Source organism: Copadichromis virginalis, linkage group LG22 (genome assembly GCF_057382275.1).
Source record: "Copadichromis virginalis isolate Kocher_CV1m ecotype Utaka linkage group LG22, C_Virginalis_male_GT1.1, whole genome shotgun sequence".
Lineage (NCBI taxonomy): Eukaryota > Metazoa > Chordata > Actinopteri > Cichliformes > Cichlidae > Copadichromis > Copadichromis virginalis.
Window position 1 is genome coordinate 28,706,154 of NC_140638.1, and position 25,643 is coordinate 28,731,796.

General features: G+C 41.5%; 1 protein-coding gene across 1 annotated transcript in view; it reads left to right on the forward strand.

The window, feature by feature from the left end:
* The first annotated feature begins 9,713 nt into the window (after positions 1–9,713).
* The window catches only part of kcnk9 (potassium channel, subfamily K, member 9), a 51,337-nt gene continuing 35,407 nt past the window's right edge, over positions 9,714–25,643 (forward strand). Inside the window, exon 1 of the mRNA XM_085445797.1 lies at positions 9,714–10,921. Within this exon, the coding sequence (XP_085301923.1) occupies positions 10,336–10,921 (586 nt within the window). The 5' untranslated portion in view covers positions 9,714–10,335. The remainder of the gene's footprint in view (positions 10,922–25,643) is intronic.

The window sequence follows — 25,643 nt, forward strand, 5'->3', positions numbered from 1 at the left end:
TTCTCATGCTGTGGGTTGCTTTCTAATTAGGAGTATATGGGTTCCACTTCCATCACTGTGTTTTTCTCATCTTACTGCAGATTTATCCCCATATGTTTCTAACCAGGGTCAGTTTTTGGCAGAGGCCAGCTAAGTTCGTCTCAGGCACCACCAGATGGAGGGGGGCTGTGGAGAAGGAAGAAATATCTTGCCAGCGCTCCTGATTTACTCACACTGTAGTAAACAGCTCGTACTGAGAGGAGACTACACAGATGTTAGGACAGGGGTGGGCAGTTCACTTTTTTACAGGGCCACAGGGCATGCCAACAAGCTGATCTCAGTTCCACTCAATATTAACTTGATTTTTTTTTAAATAAACTGTTACTGGTGAGAGTAGATGTAAGTGAAAATTGGAGGATGAAAATGTGAAATACGCAGCAAAAATGCCAAGATTTGATCACTATTTCATAAACATTCCCAAAACCAGTTTTCAACAAAACATGTTTTTGCAAAATTCAAAGGATTTTTAACTTTATACAGTGTGCTATTGATACACTGCATATAGTTTAATTACTTTATCTTCAGTTTTTCAGTTATCTTATTTAAGTGAGAGAAAGCTTGAACAAGTCAATCAAATGTCAGGTTCAGTGTCTAAGGTGAAAATGCTTTGTGGTAGCTTATGTCACCATATTCACCATTATGCTTCTCCAAAAGTGCAACAAACTGTCTGCAATCTTGCCCTGAACCAGTTACAATATGGACAGTTGACTCACCTTGCAGCCCCTGGTATAAATTACAAATCACAAATAAAAGATGTATTAATTTATTTCATTTATGTCCACCATTTTTACCTTTCAGATTTGGACAGCTGTTGGTTCCATAACCTTCCTTTTTGTCCCAATTGTAGGCCACGCCTCTTCAAACATGCACTTATCTCTGCAAACGAATCACTAGTTATTCCATATATGAGACATCATAACTGGGCTGTGTTGCTCTTCAGCTACTGGGGTGGCTGCAGGAGGAGCTAGAGCAGGTCATCTACTAATTGGAAGGTTGGTTGTTCAGTCTCTGCATGTGTTATGTGAACTGCAAACTCACATCTCTAATTAACGCTGGTTCCAACGCATTTACAGTGAAGCTGCAACGCTTGTATGTACGTTAAAATAAATATATAAACATGAAAGCAACAAAACTCTGCTGTAATTTACCACAAAATTCATCTCCACCACCGGCCCCCCAACTGGGTCCATAAACTGCTCCACCACCTAGCTCTGTGGCTTGGTCGACCTTTTCCAATTTTTCCCCTTAATTTGCTCCCTGTATTCATTTTGCTTTTCAGTCCCTCCCTCTTGATGTTTCCACCCCACCGGGGCCTGAGTGGACCCAGGTGGGTGTCAGTCTGTTACATTCGTGAGCTTTTGGTTTACTTTACCCACCTTCTGGTTTCTGTTCATTCAGCTGTCTTGAGCCTGCATTTGGATCCTAATCCTGTACCACTCCAGGGCCTTCTTCACTAAACCACTCAGTAATGAGTAATCTAATTTATTTTTCATTGTTTTAAGGTGGAATGTTTTAATATAAGAAAGGGGAACCATAATTTCTGATTCTGTTTGGTGCCATTTTTGTTGCTTTACCCGGGTTTATTTCATTTCTTAGGCACATGGACTCTGGCAGACATGGTGTTCATATCTATTATAGCTACTGTGTGTTGTGACAGCATAGAAATCGTTGTATTGGTGTGATGGCTGCACTTACAGCCACACAGTGGTAATATCCACCATGTTAGTGTAGAGACTTATACATAACATTGCATTCAGATTTGTCTGTCTTTAAATATAGGAATTAATTTACAGGACAATAAATAACTGGTTTTGGTTTAGAATTAATTCACATATCCACATAACACTGCATTCTAAAATAAGTGCACATTTTAGTTTACACTTACGTATGATTAATCTTTTGTTTTCTGAGTTACCTTAGCTGCAGCTGTTCCAGTCCCTTGATTAAGGAGCCAAGAGGTGGAAAAGGGGCGGAGCGAGCTTTAAAGGAAGACTACAAATTGGTTCATGCCATAACTCAGGACCATGGGGGGGGGGGGGGAATTGGAGTTCATTATGTTAGGTTTAGTTAGGTTTTGTGTGTTTTACCCCTTCTCGTGTTTTTTGTGGGCTGATCAGCCACTGTTTAAGTTCCCCCTTTGTCTGGTCAGTTAGGTCAGTTTGTTTGAGTTATTAGTAGTGTTGGCAACTTTGAGTAGAGTTCTGTTATTTTGACCTCTTTTATGGGCCCAAGATTTTGATTCTTTTTGCATGATTTAACCAATTATGTTTTTGGGTAAAATAAAAAAAATTTTTTTTTTGGACTTTAACCTGTGCCTGAGTTTCCTTTGCTGCTCGGTCCATCACAAGTGGTGTCAGAAGTGGGATACCAGCTGAAGGCACAGGATTTTTTTTTCTTTTTTTCCCTCTTCACTTATCAAGCCATGCACAGAATGGGAAGGAGTGGCAAAGGAGCAAAAGGAGATTGTCAAAACCAGCCAGTTGGAGTGAAAGTGAAAGAAGGAGAGGAACATGGAGCCTCTGGAGGGGTGGATAGCACTGAGAGCCAAGGTAAGGAGCTGACAATGTCAGAACTGATTTCCATCCTTTGTTCTCATATGGGTCAGCAGGAGGCCCAGGAAGCAAGAAGAAGGGAGGAGTTTACCCGCCAGGAACAGCGCTTTAGAGCACTGCAACATCAGTTTCAGCTGTTGCAGGTAGAAGTGCAAGCTCGTACCTCTCCAGTCCCTGAGCCTCAAATGGAGGAACCTGAACAACCAGAGGTAGGGCTTTTTGAAGAGGAGGAAAGAGTTATGAGAAGTGGGTAAAGCCAAAAGAAAAGACTGTGCATGAGGTTGGTGAAATATTCATTTTAGAACAATACTTGAGAATGCTGTCTCCTGAGCCATGGAGCCACACAGCATTGAAAATGAGATGTTTCAAAATCTGTCCTTCACTACCAGAAAGCAGGGGTGAGTAAACCTCCAAAGAGCCAGTCTGTCAATATGCCGTCAAGACCTCCACCCAAGACTGTGATTTGTTATTTGTGTGGGATGGAGGGCCACACAAAACCGATGTGCCCAAAGAATTCTACAAAAATAACTCAATGTGTTTTGTGCCCCGACAAAGTGTGGAGCCTAAAGTGGAGTTTGAGAATGGGTTCAAAATGACATTGGTTGAGGTTGATGGGAAACCATTAAAGGCCCTTGTTGACTCAGGAAGTACTCAGACTCTTGTGCACCGAGACTTTGTTCCCGCAAATAAAGTTAATAATGTGGAGAGAATCCCTGTTTGCTGCATTCATGGGGATGACAGGTCATATCCAACAGCAGATCTGTACATCAAAGTACAAGGACAAACGTATATTCTAAATATTGGTGTTGCAGAGAATCTGCCATTTCCAGTAGTGCTGGGTCGAGATCTGCCTGTGTTTGACTTGCTGAATCCTAGTCATACATGCAATGTTGCAGTAACAAGAGCTCAAGCTAAGAAGAAAGAGGAGTCCCTACACCCACTCCATGCCTTGCCCTTCTATGATGCGGACATAGAGACTGCACCCGGGAAGTTTCGTAAGTCACGTGGACAGAGACGGCAAGAGAAGTTTCTACATACTGCTGTTCGATCAGCTCCTAGCACAGAGCCTGAGTTACCTTTGGGTTTTAAAATCCCTGTTAATATTATTGAAATGCAACATGACGATTCATCTCTAACATCTCTGTTCCAGAAAGCTGCAGAGAGGAACCAAGGAACTAAGCAAGAATTGAACAGCAAGGGGGAGTTTCTGCTGAAAGATGGCATTCTGTATTGTTAGCAGGGTTCAGCATTACAGTTGGTGGTTCCTAGAGCAGTCCAGAAAGTGGTGCTCTCCTTGGGACACTCCATTCCATGGGCTGGCCACTTGGGAAAGCACAAAACCATGGCCCGTATTAGCAAATGTTTTCATTGGCCTGCAGTGCGCTCGGATGTGACACTGTTCTGTAAAAGCTGCCCTCAGTGCCAGAAGTCTTCTCTTAAAATCCCCTCCAGAGCTCCTCTCCAGTCTCTACCAATTATCAGCACTCCATTTGAACGGCTAGGAATGGACGTTGTTGGTCCTCTAGAAAGAAGCAAAACAGGCAACCATTACATGCTGGTTGTGACAGATTACGCTACAAAATATCCAGAGGTCTTTCCTTTGAGATCAATAAAAGCCAAAGCAGTCACCTTCTGTCTGATACAGTTCTTCTCAAGGGTTGGTTTTCCTCGTGAGATTCTTACTGACCGTGGCACTAACTTTATGTCCACTTTGTTGAAGCAGATAGAATAATCCTTTAATTGTCCCACAAGGGGAAATTTGGTTGTAACACATATACATACAAACAGGACACAGAACAGAAACGTACACAACTTTTCTTACATATTTACATTAAGGACAATGGTTACTATATACAGAGAGTACTGTACAGTTATTAAATTAAATAAAAATAACTACAGATAAGAGGCAAACCAGGTTGTAGTGCAAATCGGTTAATTAACTTATTGCAGTTACAGCGCAGATGTAAACATCTCCGTTTGTTGGGAGCAGTTCTGATTGTACAGTCTGACAGCTGCAGGGAGGAAGGACCTGCGGAAACGCTCCTTCGTGCATCGAGGATGCAGCAGTCTGTCACTGAAGGAGCTCTGCAGTTCAGCAACATTTACATGCATGGGGTGGGAGACTCTGTCCATCAGAGATGTTATTTTGGCCAGAGTCCTTCTGTCTCCCACCACCTGCACTGGGTCCAGGGTGCATCCCAGAACAGAGCTGGCCTTCCTGATGAGTTTATCCAACCTCTTCCTCTCAGCTGCCGATAAACCGCTGCTCCAACATACAACACTGTCAAAAATGACAGATGCCACCACAGAGTCATAGAAGGTCTTTAGAAGCGCTCCCTGGACTCCAAATGACCTCAGCCGCCTCCGCAGGTCGAGTCTGCTCTGACCCTTCCTGTAAAGAGCATCAGTGTTGTGGCTCCAGTCCAGTTTATTATTCAGGTGAACACCCAGGTACCTATAAGAGTCCACTATCTCAATGTCCACTCCCTGGATGTTCACCGGTGTCAGTGTGGTGGGTCTGCGTCTCCGGAAGTCCACCACCAACTCCTTGGTTTTCCCGGCGTTGATCAGCAGGTGGTTCTGCTGACACCAGTCAACAAAGTCCAGAGTGGCAAGGGCCATATGAGATCCAAAAGAAACTTGGACAAACAACCTATAAGGTCGCCATTCGAAATCAGCCCCGTTCCAGCAGAGTACCGCACATTAACCTGCTTAAGGAATGGGTGGAGAGACCAAAAGCAGATGTCTTTCTGATCCGGGAGGTTTCGGAGGAGGAGGAAGCGGATGATCAGTATCTGCCAAAACCAACTCCTCAGGACCTGGATCTCAACCACCTTCCTGAGGAAAGACAGGCTCAGGTGAGAAACCTGTGTAAATTAGATGTGTTCAGTGAAAATCCTGGTAGAACGGACATTGTGGAACATGACGTTGTGTTGAAAGATGGCGCTTCTGTGAGGAGAATGAGTTACAGGATACCTGAGCGTCTATTGATCCCGTTGAAAGAGGAGATCGACCTGATGTTGTCACTAGGAATCATTGAAGCCTCGAAGAGCGAGTGGTGCCACCCGGTGGTCCTGGTGCCAAGGAAGGATGGCGGTATTCGTTTCTGCATAGACTTCAGGTACCTGAATGCAATATCACAGTTTGATTCATATCATGTCTGATTTTGCTGCAGCCTACCTTGATGACATAATGATTTTCAGTTCTACCTGGGAAGAACACCTGCAACATCTGGGAGAGGGTTTTGGGACGTCTTCAGTCTGCAGGGTTGACTGTTAATCCAGGTAAGTGTGCCATTGCCAAGGCTGAAACTGAGTACCTTGGGTTTGTGATTGGAAATGGAGTAATAAAACCTCAAGGCGATAAGGTCACCGCCATAGAATCCTGTCCCTTGCTAGAGACCAGAAAACAGATGAGATCGTTTTTGGGTATGGCAGGATTCTATCATTGGTTTATCCCTCATTTCCCTGCCGGGGCAGCTGTTCTGACGGATCTGACTGGTGCCCGAAGTCCCAATAAGATCACCTGGACAGAGGAGGTTAAGATGGCTGTTCAGGACCTACGACAATCTCTGAGTAAGAGCCCAGTCTTGCACAGCCCTGATTTTGAGAGACATTTCATTCTTCAGACTGATGCCTCAGAGAGAGGATTGGGAGCTGTTCTGTTAAAGGGACCGCCTGGAGAGCGTCATCCAGTGGCCTTCATCAGCTGCAAGCTGTTTCCGAGGGAAGTGGACTCCCTGGACTCCTTTAAGTATTATCTTCTCGGACGGGAGTTCATACTGGAAACGGACCACAAGGCTTTTCAATGGATAGAGAGAATGAAGGACACAAATGGAAGGATCACGCGATGGTACCTTGCAATCCAGCCATTCCGGTTCACCATCAACCACATCCCCGACAAGGATAACTGCACTGCAGACTCTCTCTGGCTGTCCCAGGGAGAGACCTGAAGAGGAGGCGTGTGTGATGGCTGCCCTTACAGCCACACAGTGATTATTTTCTGTTATTTTGACCTCTTTTATGGGCCCAAGATTTTGATTCTTTTTACATGATTTAACCAATTATGTTTTTGGGTTAAATGGGGGAAAAAAAAAAAATCTTTTTTTTGGACTTTAACCTGTGCCTAAGTTTCCTTCGCTGCTCGGTCCATCACAAGTGGCATGTAATGAAACAGCAGTGACTCAAATGAACCCTTGCTGGTCAGCTTTCTCTTTAGTCCTACTCTCCAGTAATTGTGTGCAAAATGCTTCTGCTGTTTTATTTAATGACTCTGTGTCCTTCAACATGACTGACACAAGGTCAGGATCCTAGATCGTGGAAAAGAAAAATGCCGTCTCTGGACAGCTCTACTTTTTCTTCCTTTCAAGTCAGACTGAAGGCAGATTGCAGTGACTCACACCACATCTTTTTAGAAACTTAGCAGCCTACTGCCAGGAGACATGGCTGCAACACAAAGGTCTGATATGCCAAAATGTATACTTTTTCACAGCCAGGTCATAATTGTTATTCATGTCGTATTTGTGTGTTTTTTATTTTTTATGATATCACATTTGGACCTTTAATCTGTACAGGACTGCTCTCGTAACCTTTAGGTTCAGCACAAAGAAGCGTGCCTCTAAACGTCTGAACTGAAATGTTTTGTTGTCTGACGCATGGAGACAAATGCAGCTGTCAATATCACAAGTCTGTTCCTACTGCTGCACGGGATTAACTGCCTTGCTCAAGATCACCTTTTAAATCTGTAGTGGAATGATACTGTATTTCACAAAAGTGCTTTCTTATTTGTGTATTTTAGATCTCAGGTCCAATAAAGCTGTGGGCTCCGACTAACCTTTGACCCCCATTTCTCCTACATTTTTATTTTATTTTTTTGTCTGTGTGCTATGATAATTAAATAACTGAACTGTTCAGGAAGAGACACACATTAAATAACCATTTTACAGAGCCACCATAGAGAGCATCCTAACGTACGGCATAACAACATGGTATGCAGGGTGCTCAGCTGCAGACAGGAAAGTACTGCAGAGGGTCATCAACACAGCCCAGAAGATCACTGGCTGCTCTCTGCCCAGCCTGGAGGTCACTGCAAACTCTCGGTACCTCAGCAGAGCTGGCAATATCATCAAGGACCACTCTCACCCCAGCAACCAACTGTTTGAACTATTACCGTCAGGCCGACGGTACAGGTCACATAAAACCAGGACAAACAGATTCAGGGATAGCTTCTTTCCCAGAGCTATCACCGTAGTAAATAAGCACAAAAACAACTGAACCTATTCCATACCGTCACTGTCATTATATTATGCTGCTATTCATACTGTCATTATATTAATGCTGCTATCCTGTATATATTGTACATACTATTGTTTGAGTACTTACGATTGTTTTTTTTGTACTTTTTATATTTTACATTTATATTTATTATTGAAACTTGCACCAAGGGAGTGGCACTCCAATTTCGTTGTACTCTGTACAATGACAATAAAGGCTATTCTATTCTATTCTATTCTATTCTAATGAACTAACAAACTAGATAAATAGAAATATTCGTTTTTATATTGTTTTCATTTGAACAATTATTTCAATAATAACATGATTGTGTTTTTCATTGAAAGGGTTGTTAAAATTCTATTTTTGTAGAGTTGGGATGAGCAAGGAAATTTCCCTTTAAAGTAAGACAACATGGATTATGTTATGTCCTTGTTTGCAGAAGAACACTGTTACTGGCAAAGTGAAAAACAAAGAAAACAAAACTGAAGATTTCAGGGGAGAAAACATTACGCTTTTCATTTTACATTTTCACAAATCTGCATTTTTTTTTCTTAATTTATATTTCAGTAGCTCATTTATAGTTTCCACAGATTATTATTTTAGAGACTTTACAGGACAATTTAAAGCACCATGAGGTGACTGTGATTTAGTGCTATACAGATAAAACTGACGATAAATCAAGAAACACTGTTCTGTGGTATGACTCCGGGGCTCTACATAAGCAAGGAACATCATGCAGATGGCGTCTTCTAATTCGACTTATGTGCCAGACTTTGTAGAAATCCCGTAGTTTTTCCTTTTAAGAGAAGTTCTGGGTACTTCATGAGAGAGGTGAGGTCAATATGAGGTGTGAGTGCAATCCGATCTTTTAGGCACGTAAGTCTGATGAACCTGAGTCCGCATGCACGCACAGGATTCAGCACGCATGGTCTGTCTGCGTTTACCCTCCACTGTTGTGTGGAATGTGTAAAACGTGGACACTGTGGATCAAACTCAGACAAACTGCAGTGTAAATGTTTCAGATTGAAGTTCAGAAAAAACTAGAACCTCTTACTTGCTGCCTGTGCTGAATCTCATCACTGCTGTTAATCAGATTACTGTAATTGCTGCGGGACAGTCTCCCGCTGCTGCCATGTGGGAACCCAGTCTCGATTTTCTGTTTAAAATGCACTCGAATGCCTCCTTGTTGCATGTCACGTGTTTCTGTGCCTGTTTAAAGTATGTGTACAAAAACCCGTGTCTGTATGGTGCAGAGCAGTGCGCTTTCCGTCCGTCTGTCCTCAGCACCATGGAGAGCGCGCTAACATGCGCAGCTGAGTCCGGTCCGGAGAGCTGATTCCCGCTGCTGCCAGAATGTGGAGGGAAAGAAAAAGCTTTATTGTGAACATTAAAGTGAACTCTCTCGGTCCATATAATGAGTAGGAGTGGTCACTGTGGAAGGGGTCGTTGGTAATGGAGAGCACAGGAGGGTGGGAGGGGGCTCTATCTGTTGCACACCGGGCTGATTTTCCTGCGGAGAGAAAGCGTCCAAGAGTGGGCAGACTGAGAGCTGAATCGTGACACTTGGAAAAAGAGAAAAACGCTGAGAAAAGGAGGAGCGACGCCCACCGAGCAGCGTCTGAAGTGAGTGGTGACATCAAATGTGGAGCCTTCAAAATACAAGCAGCTCGTGACACGCACGGTGAACTGAGAAACCCCGACACGAGGAGTAAAAACACACATGTGGGTTTTTCTTTCTTTTCTTTTTTTTCGTCCCAAATCAAAGTGATGAGCATACAGATCGGGAGAGGAGCTTTGGAGCGCGGTGTGCGCAACAGAGCATGAGTGCCACTGCGGACACGGAGTGCGCTGTGAGCAGCTGTGTTTATTCCACGAGTAAAGTGTCTTTTTCCTGCAGCTCCAGCTGCTAAACACATTTACCTTTGAAGGAAACTTTTCGTTCCGATGGAAACTGTTTTGATAGTTATTAGGATTTTTTTTCCATTCCTAAAACAACAACAAGTGTTGAGCTGAGGCGCGGATGAAGCAACAGATACGGAGCCGTGAATCTTTCATGTGCATTGTGTGAGTAACAACTCCAAACTCTCCGCCACTCTCCTTATCCGTGACCCTCCCATCTTAGGGACGACTCAGCACATTTGTGATGAGGATGTCCGCCGCTTGCGAGGAAGATCTGAGGGTTCCGCGGACAGTAAATTGATTGTTTTCTCTGTCTTCCTCTCTCTCCCGTGTGTGGAGAATGGCAGCTAAAAATATCCCGGAGATGTTAGGATGAACAGGTTGTTGTTTAGCTGAAACTTAAAGACCCGCGGGAAGATGCTCGGCTGTAGGACATTTTAATTCTCCTCACAGACAAAGTTTGACTGGAGCAGGAAAGAAAAAGAAAGGATCCGCCAGTGCTGATTTCTGTGGTTCATTCCGACCTACGTAGAGAACAGAGAGCAACAGACGAGCTTGGAAGCAGCTTGTTGATGGCACTGCGCACCGGGAGGACTTGGTTTGGGCAGGTCTTGCGCAGGGTCTCTCGGCTGCAAGGCTCCTGGTCCAGGCGCTCGAGCAGTCTCTTGTGTCTCTCCACTAACCAGGAGCAGGATTTGGGCTTCTGCCACCGGGATCACAACAAGGCGGGGGGCTCCAACTCCGGCGTTCACCGGAGCGCACCTTTCCGCGCCTCCGCCTCCAGGCGCTGTCCACACGGCTATCCCCACGCTTGCTGCGTCTTCCCGGAGAATCCGAGGGGACATGAGCCCCTCGGTCGCCGGTTCCTGTTGGCCATGAAGCGGCAAAACGTGCGGACCCTGTCCCTGATCATTTGCACGTTTACATACCTGCTCGTCGGGGCCGCTGTCTTTGACGCCCTGGAGTCCGACTTCGAGATGCGTGAAAAAGAGCAGCTGGAAGCCGAGGAGAAGCGTCTCCAGGGGAAATATAACATCAGCGAGGATGATTACCGCAAACTGGAGAGCATCATCATGGAGGCTGAGCCCCACAGAGCCGGGGTGCAGTGGAAATTCGCAGGGTCATTTTACTTTGCCATCACGGTGATAACCACCATAGGTAAGCCTAAACTCTAACATGTGTATAAATCTTTACAGGCTCACTGTGATCTTTGACGAGGACAGTTACATTTTTAGGGCGATAAAGCGGGCTGTCAGCAACAATTAGGGGAGAGCAGGAACATATTTACAGTACACGTCTGTAGGTAAAGTTTTAAGCAACATGTTGCAGCACTCGCTCCCTGCTCCAAAGGGAATTGCGCGGTGAGAATGGAGCTTTGTGTGTCATCAGCCTCGTGAGATTTAAGCTCCTGAACATCACCTGTAGGTTAAATTACGCGGAAGAATGACGTAGCGTGATGTGCTCGAGTGCACTGTGGAAACATACATCATTTCTTTTCGTGCAGCTGCACAATTTGAACTTTTAACGATGCGTCACCAGGAAAGTCTGACAGAGCAGATCGAGTTCAGGCTGTGAGACACCCCGAGACTGATCCTGAGAGGCCGGAGAGACAAAGCTGTGGCTGGAAGAAGAGCAGCGGGCGGTGTGTTGGTGCTGAAAGAGACAGTTCCTCTGAGTGCAGCCGCAGGCAGGACGAGAGTTCAGCAACTGAAACCTGACGTCACTCCAAGAGATCCTGCTCAGATCCTGCTTTTAAAAAGAAACTGTGTGTTTTGTCCCTGTGGTTATATTTACATTAGGTTTAATGGTTTTCCACAAGAACAAAAAAAGGACAGTGAACACTTTGCTCCAACTTGGCTACAAATAAAGACAGCTGCAGGGCCCGCCTGTGGGCACAAACCATCCCACTTTCCTTCCATTCCTTGCATTTATTTTTATGAGTCTCCTAAAATGCAACATACATCACATCAGTCTGACGCCCCTGGCTCTGACGCATGTGCGTCATAAAGGTTTATTTCAAGCTGGGAAGGAGGGGTAAACAGAGTTTGTCTTTGTTTACGCTCCACCGTCGGAGTGCATTTTAGTAATACATTTTAGTAATCATACTAACCATAATGTCAGATTGAAGCGACTTGTAATTAATTGCATTAATTGAAATGAACTCAGCAAAATAATAAAATAGAACAAATCCGACCTTTTAATCAGCCCAGATTGGGATTGTAAAAAGTCCGAAACTCGAAAACGAACTTCTTTTTACGCAGAGGTCACAGAGACTCGACATGGTGTTATTCAAGATGATTTTCTTATGGGGAGGAGGACTAATGCACTAGGCTCATAGCTGGCCAGGCAACACCTAAAAGAGACACCAGCACGGCGCAGTGAAGGTGGATCTACTTTTGTTTCCAGGCTACAACGAGAGCCATTGTAATATTCACGTCGGGTGAAGTGGCCACATTTACTGCAGCTCTGTGGGAGACAGCGCTCTTTATGCGTTATCATACTCTTAAGTTCCAATAGTTTAGAGGACAGCCCAACTTTTCTTTCTCTTTTTCCCCCTTTGCAACATGTGAAGGTCTGACCTTTAGTTGACTTCCTGGTGTGACGCGTTAAACTGAGGAAGAGGATGGGATTAGACACACAATTGTTTTGAGTCCACTTGTGCAGGATGGAAATTATATTATTGTATCAGCCTGCAGAAAAGAAAGAGACGAGAAAAGAACACTGTCCAAAAAGTTATTGATTACAAGAGCTTCATTTCATTTTAGAAATGCACCACAAACATAAAGCTGACACAGTCAGGCCGTTCTGCAAAAAGTCGTTAAAATCAGCATTGACTTATAATTGCGGTGCTCTAATGTAAAACACCAGGCGAACAGAGCATTCAGCGGGACTTCAGTTTGATTATTCATTTAAAGGTACATTTAAAAAAAGAAGGATACAGATAAATGTTCCTCTTTTAGACCCCCCCCCCCCTCCCACCACCTTTTTTTATTTTAAAGGATTAGTTTCGCGTTAGTCTTGTGATGGTTTTGTTGTTTTCACCACGATAAACCACAAAACAACAATAAACTGACCTCACTAACAAGTACTGTATGTGTACTTCACACATTGCCATATATTACTCATTTTTGAATTGGAACGCTTCTTTAAATCAGATTGGATTTATTTGCACTTTAGATGACATATGTAAATATTCTATTCTATTCTATTCTAAATTCATGCAGTACTGTGCAAAAGCTTTTTCATATTTTACAGTTCTACTTTCAAGGGGTCAGACCTTCTTGAATCTTTCTGAAAGTGCTCTTGAGATTAAGTCCTCCAGCCTTTCTGAAGGTCTTTCAAAGTGTTTCTTTTGATTATAAGATGAACACAAGAGACAACTTAGCAAAGTACATAACATGCTCCTGTTTCTTTTGTTGAATCTATAGAAAATGCCAAAGATCACTCAGTTTAAATGGAATACAAAAGTACTTTTGCACCAGAAACTGGAGAAGTGAAGGGCAAAAGAAGAAGCATCAGACCTAAAAATTATCTACAGCAGATGAACAGTGTTTGAAAGTCACGCCCTTAAGAAGCAGAAAAACTAAATGAAAGAGCTGACACAGAACCTGACACATACATCTGGTCCTCCAGTTCATCTACTGTGAACTGGTGGCTGTCAAAAACCCAGGAAGGGCAACAGGGAGAAAAGGGTGATGTCTGCCAAATTACATAAGAACCAAACAGAAAATCAGCTGCAACAGGTCACATGGACTGATGAATCCTAATTTGACGTTGATGATTCAAACCCTCATCAGTATGTAAGCAGGAGGTCACGTACAACAGTGACTTTAAGCATGACAATCATCCCAAACTGCACTACTGGTGTAAAAGCACACCTGGACAGTAAAACACAGGGGAACAGTGTGGATTGGATTGACCTCCACAGAGGATCCACCTCGACATTATTCAAGCACTGTGGGTTTTCTTGAAAGAAAAACAAAAGACAGTCGACATCCAAAGAAGAGCTTTGAAAGTCATTCAAGAGGCCTGGAGAATTATTCTTGAAGGCTACTTAAAGAAATTACAGGAAAACTTGACTGAGAGAGTCGAGGCAGCGTTGAAGAATAAAGATGACCGACTTTCAAGTGCAAGTGAGAATTGCACATTTGCTGTTTTTGTTTTATCTACTGTATCTGCATTTATGTTGGCTATAACTCACTGCACCAATTTCCCATTTTTATAGTAAAATATTTTTAAAAATGTAGGTGGAACCAAGACTTTTTTCACAGTACTGCATAATATATATAAATGATTAACATAACTAATATGATATAGTGTATTTACTGGCATGGTACCCTGATATTTACCTTTTTAAAAGAAATTTGTGTCAAATTAATGAAGGTAATTAAAATTTGTTTCCAGGATTTCTAAGGGTCATATATCTGATCTCTCTGTGCCACAGAGCTCCACTCTGGGGTTGCCATGTTAGTGTTTGTTTTTGTGTCAAATATGTCTCAATCCAGAGTTAAAAACGGTCCAAAAACAAATGCACAAATCCATCTGATTTACTGAAAACCACCAAATTTTTTATGTTAGAAATTAGTCATCCACCCAATGATTGAATGCTCCTAAAATGCACATCTGACCTGAAAGCAAACGACTCTGTGCCTTAGAGCACAAGCCTGCAAGATCACCAAACTTTGCTTTTTCATCAAGCAAGAGAGTTCTTCTTCTTCTCTGAGAAAAAACAAAACAAAAAACAACGATGAAGCACAGACTGGACAAAATGGACAAAGACAGTTTTCATTAGATGAAACCGTCACCTGGTCATAGCGAAGTTCAGTGAGTTTGATATGTTCAATACTCTCAATGATATTACAGTAGGTTTTAGTCAGATGGCATTTATTTTCTTGGTGCCTTGGGGACACTGTACAACTGGAAAGTCAAGGCAATCACAGAAAAGTGTCTTGATGTGAGTTTGATATCTTTTTTGGTGATTTTCCAGCCACTTCAGACTTCATAAGGTTTCATCTGAGACTCCAAGTAGGTTAACTCTTACTTGTGGGTTGTATTTGACCCAGCCGTTTGTGCCTTTAGGCAGTGGAGCTTTGATTTTTCTTTTCTCTCTCTGATTTGATGAGTTCGCTCAATGATTGGATGGCACGCTCAAAAATAACATTCATCTGACAGTGGGAACTTTAATTCTTACACTCCTACCTGTTCTCAGAAATAATGAAACCCGTTTTGTTTTTCCAGTCATTATTTCAGCCGCTAAAAGTGGAAGTAGTTTTGTGTGAAATGAAACTGCTGCAAAGATAAGGGACCAATTTGGGCTGTGTCAACTATGAGCTGTTTGTGGAAGCTAATTAAATTCAGTGTGAACACGAGGGACTATACAAGTGAGGCACAAAGATCTCTATTAAGATATGTGGTACTACACGTTGTTTTTCTTGGTTATGTACATATACAGGGGTATAAAACACACACTATACACCGAATATCACATGACCGTATCGATAAGACAGGTTACCATCTTACTGTAAAACCTGCCAGCATTCAGCCAAGTACATTCATCATTGGCTCACTATAAATCTTTAAAGATCTTTCTATTAATATCGATGCATACCCCATGAGTCCAACTGCATCACATACTCATTGGTGATAAAGTAAAAGAATCACCCATAAAGTGAAGTGAATAAATATTATATAAAATTATATATTGTATTTACTACATAAATCCCAAAATAATGTAGTAATTTAATTTAGTTTTTTTTTTTTTAAAGAAAAATCTTGTTTTAAAGGAAAAGAATTACTTCAGTATTGATCATCATTTAGAAAAAAAAGTGTTTTGGTTAACATGAGCGAACAAACAAGCTGTGGGAGGGCCACTGCAAAGAAACCAAAGCAATTAACCTTCTCACTTTGTTTGGATTTTATATTAAAAATAACTTCCTGAGATAAATTGAGATAAATTGCCAATTCCCAGGTTACTGAACCTTTCATAAAACGAAAAAGAGGGAAATTGATTGTATACGTTTTAATTTGTATCATTTTTGTATCAAAAACATATAAGCCTGTTAGGATAGATGCTGTAGAGGTCTAAAAACTCAGGTATCAAATATGATATACTTGGAGTTATAGGGTCAAAACTGAATAGATACAGTTTTTAATAGAGTTAACACTGGAAATGATTCTTTTCAATGTATGACCAGTGTGAATACAGTTCAGTTCAAATGCTACTGAAAATTCTTTACTGTAACAGCAGCAGTGGTAACAGGAGTTGGAGATAGTAATTGTGGTAATAACAGGGAGAGCTGCAGGATGAAAAACCCTGAATGTCAGGGCTGCACTTTAAATTAAGGATGTATACTTAATATACTTACAGATGATTTTTTTTAAAATCTGGTCTATCATCTACATCTGGAAGCCTCACCTGGGCGTGCCTTAGGCCCAGGAAAAGTTATAGTGCAAGTCGTGATCAGAAGCTAATTTTTATTACCATCATACTCCTGATCATGAGAGAAAAGGCCAGAGGCCTGAAACTGGAGCCTAGCTGTGATGATATTAGTGCAGGTCTCAGCCTTAGTATGTATAAAGGCCCTGAGATGACTTTTGTCGTGATTTGCAGGTTTATAAATAAAACTGAATTGACTTGACTGTCAGAGCAGCTGTCTTGAGGGGCCCATCTCGGCTGCCAGGATGAAGCTGTAAGCACTCTGCACAGCACCCCTCGATTCAGACCGGCCTGCAAGTTCACTCTATTTATTTCTCATGATTAATTGCTCCAAATGTGATGACAGCATGTGGCGAGCGCGAAGTGTTCTCGCCGAAACTCTGCTCAGAGGGAGAAGAGCAACAACAGCGTGCTATGGTGAGCTTATACACCTGCCTCATGTTGCCAGGAGACTAAAGACAGCTTAAAAGGTGAAAGTCATCTCTGCCAAATGTCTGGAAATATCAACATTTGTCTATACAGTGGATATGAACAGTTCAGGGTATGACTGAAAACTGTCACCAGTTATATTTTTGGACAGTGACTCAAACTGTGACAAAATTCTTGTCAATATTAATGTTTCACATATGGTGTAATTATTCACTGTGTCGTTATGATGTGCCAAAACATTATCAAAGTGTTCCATGACACCCAGTCTAATAAAGGTTTATCAGTGTGAGCACCACTTTAAACCCTAATTACATTTCAAACAAAAACATAATGCTTTATAATCGAATATAAAATAAGGTCTTATACCTCAAATTAAAGATTTTTCAATCTCCTCTTTTACAGTTTGAACCATCAAAACTACAATTCATATTACATAAACAATATCAGCCAAATGTAAGAGAAAATAATGACGAAATCAGAGTAACATATTAGCAATTAGCATGACAGTAGATGATTAGCATGAGTTAATCAAATTTGATTAGCACGAGCTAATCAAAGACAAGCATCTAGACCAATGAGTCTTTTAGCTTTATCCTACATTATAGTCAGAGATCAGCATGATAAACAAATAAAGCTATTCCTCCTTTAAGTTGATTTAAAAAAATAAATTGAGCTAGTAGAACAAGCATGCTAGCAGAAATTTCCACATCCAACGATGCTTTAGCTTAAATCTATAATTAGCAAACCTAAATGCATGTATAAAAACTAAACAGATGAAACAGTTATAATTAATGTGGTGGCTCATCTGGGATAGATTTTTATTCCTTCTTTAGATTATTTAACTGCTTTTATTTGTATAAAATGGCTAACAGGAAGAGTAGACTCATAACCTTTATTAGTTAGCATAACACACAGCTTCTGTAAAAGCTCTATGTTGTGCTCTAGGTGTTTAGGCCTGCCAGGGCTACACAGTATAGTAGTACCCTGCGCTACAGACAAGTTTAGCTATGAAAAAACCTCCAGCGGCTTCATGGACTAGCTGCGCTCAAACACTGCTGTCTAGTGTCGAGCAGGAAGTCAGTGTTTACAGGTTTGTGGGTTTTTCCCCAGTGCTAACCCTTTTCACCTTAAATACAGTTTTGTGTAGCACCAGTAACTTACAAATGTTGACCGTTGCAGCTGAGAAGTACTCTGTAGTAACACGTTATTATCGTTATTGTCCACAGAGATACAAGGCTAAAGGAAACCTAAGGTGAATAACTTAACATGATTCAATAGTGAAACTGTGAAAGCCTATTTTCAGAAAAGTAAAGTGAAATGCTTTTATTTTGTAGTGCTCCATAAGTGAGTGGTGTCCTCGTAGATAAATTCATCACCCGTCCTTTCTAATGAAAGCTCTTTGTGAAGATGAGTCAGATGCTGCATCTCTGTTGGAGCTATTGTGCCAGTCACAGTTTCCATTACACTGCAAAGCAACTGGCACTTCCAGCACACGTCTTCTTGCAGGCTTTGTGAACCTGTGCTCACTTACTGAGGCCGGTTTATGTAGCAGTCCACTCAGAGAGAGTACTTTATGAGGCCACCTGTTTAAAACAAGTCTTTATGGACTGTAAGGTTTTTATAATATCTATAAATGATCTAATGGTAGAAAAGTAGTGTGTAAATATTAACTGATTGTCAATATAAGTCATACTGTTTTTACTGAATAAGCTGAGGTGTTATTGGTCATGGTGTGTATGACTTATATAGATGGTATATGCTTGGGCGAGAAAGGCATATTACATGTGATTGACATGCAATATGCAGATGTGTTAGGATCCATTTACATAGAATGCACGTCCTCTGATTGGTGTGATACTGCAGTCGGGCTACAAGCTGCTAAAAACAGCGTTTTGCTCGTCATCCTCTGGTTTGATAATAAACACTGTAATCTTGACAGGAATTGTTAGGTAGAGTCCTGGCAAAGTGAAGCATGCAGACAGTGATTGTTGTGTGTTTGTGTGTGTGTGAGATGGGCTGGAGGGTCAGTCCAGTAAGAGCTAAATACAGATTCAGTTGTCCAACATGGACAATCTGTATGCACCTCAAGGACTGATAGGAGAGCTGGACATACAATGTATATTTTACATCACTGTTCAACTTTGCTTTTCTTGGCTGGCAGTGGTGCAGCAGTTACTGCACCTCATGCTGTGCAGGTAAAATAAACACAGAGTCTTATATGAATTTTCTTGATGCCGTTATGAGCTGGAAAACCACGACTTTCACATTACTTTGCATAGACACATAAATCAAGGACACCGGATTAGATGATTTCCTCTCTCAAGCAGTGCATGATGGAGTATACAGTGTATTTTAAATCCAGGTGATTTGCTCATTAATAATACAAGACACTGAGCAGCACATTTATAATGATTAATAGCACATTATGGTACAATTAAGGATATGAATAAAGGCTTAAATTAAAAATGCCATAGTGTTGTTTTTTTTTACTGATTTGGCAAGACTTTAGTTGTCATCAATCCAAACAACTGACTAATTCATTTTTTAACCTAAAGCTCACTTCTCAGATCATTTAAGAAGCAATGGAATAAAAATAACCACATTTCTATTCTGTAAAAATGTACTAAATCTTCCCAGTCCTATAAGTAATCATTGTGACGTGTGTTAGTGGATATTTTTTAGACCTTTTTCCTGAACCACGAGGTTCAGCTCGGAGTTGGTTTCATCTTAAGAATTTTAACTAAAATGTGTCAACGACTGGCACAAAATATTGCACAGACAAATGATTACTGCCTGCAATCGGGTCTACTTTTTCCCCTGTAATTTTGTTTGAGAACACACACCTCAGACTCTGATATACAGGGTGGGCCATTTATATGGATACACCGTAATAACATGGGAATGGTTGGTGATATTAAAGTCCTGTTTGTGGCACATTAGTATATGTGAGGGGGCAAACTCCTCAAGATGGGTGGTGACCACGGTGGCCATTTAGAAGTCGGCCATCTGGGATACAACTTTTGTTTTTTCAATAGGAAGAGGGCCATGTGACACATCAAACTTATTGGTAATGTCACAAGAAAAACAATGGTGTGCTTGGTTTCAACCTAACTTTAATATACTGCTGCATGGGCTGGGCCGTAGTTACATTGTCAGGTCCTAAAAATGAGCTTTAAAATAAACAATGGTAATAAAAACCGAGAGAGGCCGACAGTGATCACTGCGTTTTTTAGGGGCTTGTTAAGATTAAACAGAACAAGATACAAAGCATTAAAACATGTTAGAAACACAACAGCCTTGATAAACGCAGAGTAGTTTGGACCCGGAAGCAGGATTCATACGTCATCGCTTAAAGACCGGATTAAACTGAGGTGATAAACTTGATAAACATTGCACTTGCTGCAACAAAAAAAGTTGCAAACAATAAAAAAACTAGATAATGGAGATGTTCATAAACTCACATCATGTTTATTAGGTACACCTTGCTGGTTCCAGGTTGGACTCCTTTATGTCTTTATACCTGGCTTAAGTCTTTGGGCTCAGGTGCATGTGTGGATCTGATGGGTTGTTACAGACATCTGGTGAGAATTTCATGTCAATAGCACCTTTATAAATATATTTACTTAGAAAATTGGTGACATGTTCAATACTTAGTTACACCCCCCTCCAACCACACACACACAAACAAATGCTATGTGTTACTTCATCACCTGTAAAATGTTTAAAATGACTATCAGCGTTTCCCATGTCACCAATGTCATAACACGGGAACAGAATATTTAAATGTACGCTGCTGAGTTCAATGAGACGATCCTCTCATATTTGTAAGAAATAATGTAGCATTTGCATCTGGAATGTGAAGTAACAATGTACAGATTTTTTTCTTTGATGTTTTTTTTTTTTATAGTATTTTAATTGAAAAACACTGATCTAAAGAACGAGCAAGGCTTTTGCTACATGATTCTTCTGTTGTTATCCCCTTGGCTACAGCGTTACGTTACCTGGGTACATCCAGCAAGTTCTAATGTCCTCTGAGGTTTTCTCACTTGATACTTTTTTTCATCCCCAGTATGCATGATCAAAACGATGCTGTGAATTACAGCCAGTCTGTTTGGCAGCTGATAGCTGTAATTCCTCATTATGTTGGCAGAATTTATACTTGCCGCTCCTCTGAAAACAAGAAAGTTGTTAATATAGTGTCTGACTTCTCACTGAAAAATAACTTGAGCCGCTTACCCTAGCTGCACTTTGTAGCAAGTAGATTATTTTCACTTTGCTAGAGTGTCCTACCGGGAGCTTGATGGAGGTCTCCACACAGATCGATGGGAATGTGTTTCTGTGGTGCTGATGCTCACTGTGGGAGTCACTCACTCCGGAGCCGGTTGGTCTGTTTTCAACGCTCAGAGGGTAAACTGTTTGCATGAGGTCCCTCTGTGCAGCCCAGTTTGGCCCTGTGACTTCATCCTAAAAATAAATAAATAGATAAATAAAAAGATATAAAGGAGTGTAACATACCCAGTCTGCTTATTTGTAAGAAGTGCTTCTCAGCCTGTGATAACAGCAGAATTTTCTCAGTCGCTGAAGAGAGATTTTCTAATGTCTATCAAAATAACCTCAATGATGCACTAAAGATAAAAGTGAAGCTATCTGTGCTTTTGTCAAGCATGACTTGGTGCATGCCTGTGTAGGGGTCTTTCTGGTCCAATTGGATTCATTTCCACAATTGTATGATGAAATTTCATGGACGGTAAGGCTGTTTTGCTAAGGTGAGCAGAGCTAATAAGAAGGTGGTGTGTTTCCAGGTTAACAAACGTAACAAAAAGCTACATTTAGAGTCTGGATAGAGGTGGTTTAATCTACGTGTCTCCCAATTGTGAGTCAAGAATTTGAGATTCATATTTTGGACTTACCTAACACATTGTTTCCAGCAGTGACAAAGACTCAGAGATCTAAGGAGAGAAACTAAAGATCTGTGGTCACACCTGCAAAACCATTCCCTTTTGGGGGGGGGGGCTATATTGCAGTGCATCTGTAATATAGCAGTGCATCTGTTGTCCCTTTCCCTCATATCCAGAGCAGGTGAAATTGATTAAAAACCGGATGTTCCTGAAGTTTACTAATGCATGGTACCAGTGCAAACTGGTATCCTGATTGTGGATGGATGGAAAAAAAAACAAAAACCTAAGATAAATCACATAATTTACTCCTGATGCTACAGTATTGTAGTCTTATTTAAAGAACTATGCAAGATGCTGTTGTAATTGCTGACTTTGTGCTTTTAGTTCTTCCAAAGAGATATCTACCCCACAAGAGCAATAAGCTTGCGGCTGAGGTAAGCAACATCTAGCTACAGCAGCAGCAGAAGAAGCTATGAAACGTAGGTAGTCTGAGAAAAACAAGCAGAACAGATTCTATTTCAAGCTTCAGTGCCCTGTGCTGTTCTTTCTCCCCATTAAACCACTGATTTCATCCATCACAACACTGTCAGTGCATGTGGACAGCATTTTATAAGCATGTTCTCATTGTGTGAAGAGAGAAACCTAGATATATATATATGTGTGTGTGTGTGTGTTCACATCCCCCAGGGAGGGAGCCCTGCTCTCACAGCCAGAGTCTCTCGGTGTTGCGATGACTGGTTGTTCCACTCCAGCACTGACGAAACAGAGCGCAGAGCGCCTCACTCAGACTCGAGTGTGGTTCGGTGAGCTGTTGCTTGATGAACCGTAGTGCCTCTTTGTTGCAGAGGGGCACTGAGTCCAGGTGGCGTCCTTCTTAGGCAGCTTACAAGAGGAGCCATGCTGAATGAAAATGGGAAAATGTAGCTGGTATATAAAGTTTAACAAACACGGCTTTTACTTTCTTCTCATATGTGTGGGGTTAATATGAAATTCCAGTTGTTTGTCAAAAATGACCAAAAACAATCAAACAAACCAAAAAATCCCACGTGTTTGCTCTTGTTACACCGGGATTAATAAATATGCGCAGGACCTTTTACCATCCTCACATAAGACTCCAGGATCGAATGCCAACTTCAATACATATATTACTTAACTTTTTATATAACATAACTAAACTGCAGTGGGGTTTGCTTATAAATTATACAAAATAATATCAATGCGGTATATTATGACTTTGAGGAGATGCATAACCACAGGTCAGTATTTCTTCAAGCATTAATTCTGGGTTATGTCACATATAGCAAGTTACAAAGACAAATCAAAGTTAAAGGTTTCAAGAGAGACCACACTGTATCATCTGTTGGCACAAGAACAAACTGTGGGACATTTAAATTGATGCTTCGTGCTGTTTAATATATGAGGAATGCCTCTCAATAGATAATCAGTACAACTTCAAAACTTGAAATACTTCTGCCTTCTGACTCATGAGCATCGTGGCTGTAAGCAGAAGTGAACATCAAAAATCTGATAGTTGTCTGCCAACAATTCAATTTAATCTATTTATACAGTGCCAATCACAACAACAGTCACCTCAAGGCACTTTATATTGTAAGGTAAATCCCACAATAATATTGTGGGATTTTCTCCCACAATTTTCTCTTTTTCAGACCATTCTCTGTAAACCCTAGAGATGCTTCTGTGGGAAAATCCCAGTAGATTGTTTCTGAAGTACCCAGTCCAGCCCATTTATTCAATTCAATTCAATTTTATTTATATAGCGCCAAATCACAACAAAAGTTGCCTCAAGGAGCTTCATAGATACAGAGAAAAACTCAACAATCATATGACCCCCTATGAGCAAGCACTTTGGTGAGAGTGAGAAGGAAAAACTCCCTTTTAACAGGAAGAAACCTCCGGCAGAACCAGGCTCAGGGAGGGGCGGGGCCATCTGCTGCGACCGGTTGGGGAGAGAGAAGGAAGACAGGATAACAGATTTGCTGTAGAAGAGTGCCAACACTCAGTGAGGTGACAGTGAGGCCTGAAGGAGCCCAGCATGTCTGGCCAGAAAACAGAGATTTGACACAATACAGGAAATATCTGCAACTGATAAACATTTTAGTAACTCAAAGCAACTACTTGTTTAAAAATTAATCTAAGAGTAAGCTGGTACTCACTGAAGAGCTTCTGTGTTTGCAGTCGTTGGCCTGTCAGCATGCTGTAACATTACAATGAATTTTGTCTGTGCATTTATGTGCTCCCTGTCAATAAAATCTGGAGCTGACACATGGAGACAATCCCAAAAACTGAAAACTGGCACAAAAATGGCGACTTTTAGCTCTTTCCAAAAGCACGTGAATCCCCAAAGAACCCCAACTCAACAGCATCAAAAAGCAAATAACCGGTACATGCTTGGGCCTCTGTGGATACATCAGAACAAAGACGATGTGTTCTGGGGTTTTTTTATGCTGCTATAGGTTTAATAAAACAAGATGTTATTGTCTGTTTAAGCTGCAGGTTAACAGTTGTCTCCACCCAAATGATCACATTACCTGGCTTGTTGACTTGCTATCAATAACTAATCTAGGTTGCACTACACACTGTAACCAACACTTATAGCTTAATACAATGTTACAAGTTCTGTTCGACCTTCCAAGGTGTTTTTTTTTTCCAACTTGAACTGGTGTTCAAGTGAATTTGCAAGTCACATATGTTTATCTGATTTGTGATTCTACAACACAACAGGTCGCACGTTACTGCTGTCGCATTCTTCCTTCATGCTGAATCACCAGAGTGTTGTCGAACCCTTTGAAAATGATGAGCATTTCAGTAGCAACAAATGAGCGTGCACAGGAAATCTGTGGGATGGTCAGTAGGAGTTATCCAAAACGTTTTCTGTCCTAAAGTGTGTTACACTGAGAGCTTCCTGTGAACGTCATCACCTGAATCCAAGTCGTATTTCCCAGCAGTCTGGGATTAAAGTGGACTGTGCAACAAAGATCTGACATTTAGCTCACGTCATCCTTTGGCTGCTGGTTGCATTTTGATCCACTATGGCCGCCCCGGGCTGTGAGTCAGCATGGCATACTATACAGCTGCCAAACTGCTGGGTGTTCCTGCTTGCAGCTCAGACACAAAGAACGTTTACTTTTCATCTTATTGTTATGTCCCTGAAGTCTCTGACATGTAATTCCTATAAAGGGCCTGCGTATAACACTGCACAGGTATTTTATGTAATTTCTCAGCACATACATTGAGAGCGCCGATGACCAATGCTACTCCACCTGCTGTTAATTCTCTCCCGCTGGACCCTGACAGTCATCTTCACTATGCTGCTCTGCACTGTAATACACTCCCACACGGTCTTATCACAACCACTTTATTCCATCTGTAGAAAGAGTGGGAGTGTGTGGTCTCCCGTATGAGTTATTGCCACGGAACAGCAGCATGAAATCGGCGTCGGTGGCTTGCGCACAGTGTGTGGTCCGCTAGTGTTTTTGATACACGAGTAGTGCCTCTGATACTAAATGTGGGACCCCCAGAGGGTGAAATACAAATACAGTGTAAAAGCACAGTGACAGTAGAGTTACATAGGTTGGAAAAAACAAATAAAGCAGCGTGGTGTGGGCTCTAATTCTCACAGTATCGCCTGCATTATAAACCACAAACAGTGTGGGTGCATGTGAACTTATTTTGCTCTGAATTGTAGGACAAGGTCATACTACTTTAATTTAACAATGAAAAGGAATTAACACGGTGCTGCACTGATTATGCAATGCACACTTTTAGAGAGCGCCGAAAAATTATGCATGCAGGTGGTCGGCCTTACAATCCAGTCAGCCGCATGAAGAAACGTGAGTGCGTCCCATAGAAACGGCTGGCATTTCAGGCAAATGTTCCATGAACACCTCATTGATAGAGCGCCTCTATGTAAATGTGGTACATTTGAGCAACATTATAAGGAAAATGGTGTCTTCTATCATTCCAAAAACATGTCAAACATGGCAAAACATGTAATGTTGTTTTGTGGAAAAATGGAGTTCACGCTTCTTGTGAGTGTTCGTCTCCTACGTCCTTATAAAACAGAACTGAATGAACTCTGTTTAAAATTCACATCACT